Source organism: Pleurodeles waltl, chromosome 8, assembly GCF_031143425.1.
Source record: "Pleurodeles waltl isolate 20211129_DDA chromosome 8, aPleWal1.hap1.20221129, whole genome shotgun sequence".
NCBI classification, from domain to species: Eukaryota; Metazoa; Chordata; class Amphibia; order Caudata; family Salamandridae; genus Pleurodeles; species Pleurodeles waltl.
In genome coordinates this window covers 531,324,072-531,330,071 of record NC_090447.1, presented here as the reverse complement: position 1 = coordinate 531,330,071, position 6,000 = coordinate 531,324,072, and the positions used below count along the sequence as shown (strand labels likewise).

Below are 6,000 nucleotides of genomic sequence, written 5' to 3'. Positions count from 1 at the left end.
GCCGCCTTACTGACCATCATGGAATAAGTTGCTCCCTCCACCGAATCCACAATAGGAGGGGACAGCATGCCAGCGTCTGGAGAGGTAGTCAGACCACTGGCCTCGCCCAAGTCCTGTGCCCAGTCCAAGTTAGGGTCATCCTGGTATTCATAAAGGTCCAGGGACCCCTCCAATCCTTCCCTGAATTCGTACCCATGAGAAAAAGGGTCAGAATCCAACCTGGGGTGAATAGGCCCCATTGAAGAAGGCGGGGGCGTTGGCCGACGCTGGTCCGACTCTGAGTCGTCGGGGATGAGGATCTGGTCGATGTCGATGGTGGGCACCACCGACGTCAGCCACATCAACGATCGAACTGGCACCAGGGAAGATCTTGATGGTATGACCGACACCGGTGCAGATCCGAGAAAGGATCCGGAGGGGACCTTGGTGGCCAGAGATGTGGGCGCGGAACCCGAAGGACCGATGCCCGAACCCCTTGGACCCGAAGGCACCGTATCGTTGTTCAGTCTGCCCAAAAATAAAGAGCATGGCCTCATAAAACTCCTTTAATTGGGCAGGGGTCACCCCAGCTCCCGGAAACTCAGGGAAGCGCAAGTGGACCCAGAAACAGGCTCAGAAGATGGAGGCCTCGAGCGTTGACTCTCCTCCTGGGCCGCATCAGCCAAGCGACGGTGTGAAGTCGAAGGGTGATGGGATCTCTTCGACTTCTTCTTACATTGACCTGAACACTTCGAAGAAGAATGGTGGTGGCTCCGCAACCGGTCTCGAGACCTTCCCCTTGAGTGAGACTGGGAGCTGCGCGGAGTCGCCATAAGCTTGAGGGGCCGCTCCCTCAAGGCCTTCGGGTGCATGGCTCGGCACTACAAGCACGACTTTGGGTCGTGGTCAGGGTCCGATGCGGATCAGTAACAGACATGATGCAGTTACAGTCCTCGCACAGTTTAAAGCCGGTCTTCTGGGACATCCCTCTATGCACCAAAAATCTCACATTAAGTTGACAAAATAGTCGAAGTCGGTTAAAAAGCCACCAAGGGTAGCTTTCTCTGGATCAGCGTGTGGCGTGGAAAGAAAAGAACTGACGTCACTGCGCTGAGGCTGCGTCTATGTTCTACTCCTGACGTCATCACGGTGACTGTGATGCCAACGATGCCCGCAGAGTCGACCACTGCCACCTACAGACACGCAAGGGTACTGCTTGAAGAAAAAAATCTCCAGATCCAGTCTGACGCCTGGGGGAAAATTCTGAGGTAAGGAATCTGCAACTAGAAGTCTCTCAGATTTAATCGATATATTCAAACACACATATACACAAACTGAGGATGTAAGGTTGTGGTTTGAATGTTTACATATTTTGTAGAAATTGCACAATCACACAAATGCCACCATAAATATCTTTATTCAATCTGAAAATATAAACATTATATAAAAATAATTACCACTTTCTAGGTACTTGTGAAAATACAGAGGAATTTGACTTTTTTTGTACCCGACAACATATTTTGTAAATGTTTTGGAGACAAAAGTGATAGGTTGATCTCAATCTCGGATCTTAAAATCCAACAATTCAGATTATTGATCATTACCACTGAACTGATGCATCTGATTAATTTTACCGTCTGTACTTTATCTTCTATTTGGCACTCGGATTATGGAATTGCAACCAGTCGTCTTTCTAAAGTAATTGTGGCTTTGTTAAAAGGAAAGGTGAAAATTAAAAACATTAGACACTATAAGGTGCCATTTAAAATTAATATACAGAAAAGGAAATATCACTTTCAGAAGACTGGTAAACATAGGTTACCTTAAAAATAAGGCATGTCTTCAGAATTATACAGTTACTTTGTTTTAAGTACATGTTAAAAAACGTGTTTGCATCCTCGATTTTCTTAACTTTTGTGGGTTTGCAGATTATTAACAGATCCGTAGGAATCAGGTACCACAAAATTCCAGAATCTGGTTTAAAGGTATATCGCAAGGTATGACAATGCTAGGAGTGTGTTGACCATTTCTGAATATTTTTTCAGCACATCCCAAAAATATAGTTTGTGATCTCTATTTCAACTTCTGCTCGCTGAATCCAGAATTGAAAGAACGTGGCTCAGAGGATAAAACGCTGGTGATTTTAATCCTTTGGCAATTTCTGATTACCAAGGCTAGTCCCACTCACAAACTGGAATCCAAGAGTAATGTTCACAGAAGTAAGAAATAAAGCAGACTCAAACAAGTGGCTGATCCGCACATTTCGTATCAGGGATATACATTTTGGGAGGTCACAAAAGTTTCACACACATTGGTATGCAACAGACTATTCAGCAGGCAAGTACAGTGTTATGTGATCAAAGAAGGTCGGTCAAGATTGCAAGTATTGTCACTGTGGCTCATCCCTGTATACAGACAGTACTATACTTATTAATGTTCATAGTACCAAAGGTACCTTTAACAGAGTCTCTTTCAAGTATTGAAAAAGAAGGAGAAAAACACACATTCTTCTGGGTCAGATAAAAAACAAAAAATCAAAGAGGACCCCTGGAAGTAAACCTGGATGAGTCCCTAGTACTGTGAATCTATAAAATATACGTTAAAGGACACCTCTTGGCAATTCCCTCAAAGAAATCATCTTGGGTTTTCTTAGATGCGACTTCTTGATACAGAAGCATCTTCTACAGGAATATGGTCTGCCGACCCAAGAAACATGACAAAATTGTATTTGTCTATGACTGTTACTGAATGTGGAACAACACTCTGACTACAGAACCATGTTTAAAGTAGTGTCTGAGCCAAACCTGATAAAGTCAATATGAGAAAAGGCATGTGTGTTTATTAATTTGTTGTAAAAGCATCACTTCAAAGAATTCACCTCTTTGTTGGGTAGCAATAAGAGTAGCAGTATAAGATAAAAGGAGAAATATGGTATTTTCAACACTGACTAGTATTTTCAACATGGACAGTGTGTTAAATAACTTTTGCTCTGACAAAGCAACAATCTAATCATTTCACTTCTCTGGCATTGAGGTATAAGGAAGGTAAGACATGAAGATTGTAACAGTAGGTTAACGCCCAAGAGAAAGCTGTCTACATATAGTATAATGTGCGACAGGGTAAATAGTGAAAAAGTATTTTTTAAGGATCTAAACCATTTAACGTCCTTTGTATAACAACGAGTGTAATGATTTTTAAAGATGGAGAAGCATCTGAAAATTACCAGCTTGGAATAGTATGGCATTAAACCTGCCTCTGAAATTATCTCACATTGTGGATCATATTCAAAAGGGTTTTTCTGTGGGTAAATGGCTTGTATTCTAGACTTGGGTCTAATCTGCTAAATTGTCTAGCACAGGTATAGATACAAGTATGTAAAACGTGTTTGTGAATCAGGACCAGCTTAAGGATGAGACACTGAACCTTCTGTCATATGCTTATAATTTCAATGTTCAGAGGTATGTAGCAGGAGAAGACCGCCTCGGTGCCACGCCGTCTTTCACTAAATGTTACCTTGATTTTAGAAAACCCAGTATCTAGTTTCGGTCTTTTAGGAATAAGTGATTAGCATTATTTGGTGACAGGGATGTTACCTGTCGAATATCTGAAACTCTGAAAAAATGAGTTGTTTCGGTAACTCCTCTAGTAAACTATAAAGAAAGCCCATTACTTGTTTTTACTGTGTTCCAGTCACTTTTATTCTCAAGTATTGTTGCTGTTTGAAAAGCTGTAATAGAGAAGTGCGGGTACATACATGCCACCAGTCTTGACAATAAATACCAAAAAACAGATGACATGGCTGCCACTGAATATCATTTTTTAAATATAATTAGGAGAACGTTGATGGTTTGTGGAGCAATGCATTTTGTTCTGCAATACTGCTTACTCAATCAAAATTTAAATGTGGTTATCTCAACTTTAGGCGGTAATACAATTCTTCATTTAGAATACGAGTCAGATTTCATATCTATATATCGAATATGGGTGGGCAAGGGGTAACAAATAGATGCTCCTGCTTCCTTTCCACACTGTTTTCTTTTTTTGCACAATCAGTAGTGGCACGCAGTGGTTAAGAAATGACATTCTGTAAACGTTGCATTGTAGGGTTTATTTTCCTCCTCCGCATCAGCACTTCCTGTGGCGAGGACCACCTCAGAAGCAGGTTATGCAGCTTGTATTGTACAGTTGCACAGTCATGATGAATATAACCACAGACAGGTATGTGTTGGCAACAGTAGGGCCACTGGGCACTCCTCATTCAACATTTCAGGACAAACACCAAGACAAACTCTTAATAAATATTTATCAGATAATTTCCTCTTTGGCACTGCTACAGCTTCTCCAAGGGGTTGGGGAGAGATGCATTCCATTTGAACGGGAGTTCCATTTGCAAGTTCCCAGAGCTACTTTGCATTGCAACCATACAGCCGCAATGCACCACATAACCAAATGACTCAGAATGTAATTCTTTTAATAGTCAATACACCAACGGAGTACATACACCATGGTAGTAAAGAAAGATAGTGAATGCAGGGCTGGATTTGATTTCGCCGAGTTGACGGATATAGCTGATGCAGGTCTTATATTTAATTGCACCAATTCTGAATCCATTAACATGTGACCAAATTGCACTCCCCAGAGGCCAACTTTGTGAAGAACTGCATACAGCTAGTTTACACATGTAATGGTGTTCGTGGTAAACAAATGCATTAATACTTTGTCAACAGTAGTCTGGGTGTCCTTCTATAGTGATAGCTACTATTTCATACTGCAAATACTTCAGATACACAATCAAAATTGTACCTTAGAGACTGGGAATAAAATATCCTTGTGGAGAAAAACAAGTATCTTTTAAATGTAGGCAGTACCATGGATATAATAACCAACTGTTATTGAATGTCACATGGTGAGTGGAATTAATGCACAATTCAAGCATTAAAAAGGTTGAGACAATGGAATTTGAATACTGTGCCTGGCCAAAATTCCATCTCATCTCATCTCATCTTAATAGTCCAAAACCCATTTAGCTCAAAGACACCAAGAAAGGGGACTATCACAATTCCTCAGAATCCCAGTGTAAATTGTTTAAAAACTGTTTTAGGAAGGGTGGGAGTTGAAGAAAGTCAAACTTAATTGAAATTGAATTTGAAATTAAATCCGCCTCCTGAGCCAAAGGGATTGAACCCTTGCCACTGGTTCCATCTGTGGAAATGCTGACCACCACCACCACCCTGCTGGTTCTCTGGGTCTAAAGGATCTTCTCCAGCATCGAACCGCCTCCTCAAGTCTAGAGATAAATAAATAAAAAAAACACAGAAAGAGATCAAATATATAAATACATTTTCAAAAACATCAATGCTCATTTTAACAACTTTGCAGTTGCTTATCTGAAGATGTGAGTATATTAAATTAGCCCATCAGATAATAAACCTTGATCGAAGTTTATCAGTAACCAAAATATATTTCATTATTTTCATTTAATGGTAGGATTCACAGTTGGAAGGCAGAAGAATTAAAACTGATTAAGAGTCTAACGCAGGTCTGTGGGCATTTTTTTTGTTACAGTTAGATTTCTTTATAGGTGTTCTTTTCCTCAATCATCAATTAGAAGTTGGCAAAACTGGATGATACCCAGGAGTAATCTCAGAAAGTAAGAAAGCGGTTCTCAGACCAGCCACATTCTGGTTTTGCAAGAAAGGAACTGTAAAAAACAGATACTGAGTTTGTTAGTCTCCTATCAAAACAACCCTACCTCACTGCTTAATGTGGGCTCGGACCACTGCTATTATGCCAGTCACAAACAAAAACAAAGCCACTACTCAACTACATAGATTCTCAAATTCAGTTTGTGAACAAATGAGGGTGTGCCACACATGACTACTGTCAGGAGTCTATAAAGAGAAAAGAGTTGATTTACTCAAAGACAATACTTATTAATTCAACTTTTACTTCACACTGCCTACTAACGTGATCTTGTCATTGGTGTGAACAGATTCGATGCCCTTGTTAACCTAAGAATAG

At 40.6% G+C, this 6,000-nt stretch overlaps 1 protein-coding gene across 2 annotated transcripts in view; it reads right to left on the bottom strand.

The window, feature by feature from the left end:
- Positions 1–1,379: 1,379 nt before the first annotated feature.
- DNAJC3 (DnaJ heat shock protein family (Hsp40) member C3) overlaps positions 1,380–6,000 on the bottom strand; it is a 280,281-nt gene continuing 275,660 nt past the window's right edge. For both annotated transcript variants that reach the window (XM_069204566.1, XM_069204565.1), the window contains one exon: positions 1,380–5,266. In XM_069204566.1, coding sequence (XP_069060667.1) covers positions 5,109–5,266 — 158 coding nt within the window. In that variant the 3' untranslated portion in view covers positions 1,380–5,108. The remainder of the gene's footprint in view (positions 5,267–6,000) is intronic.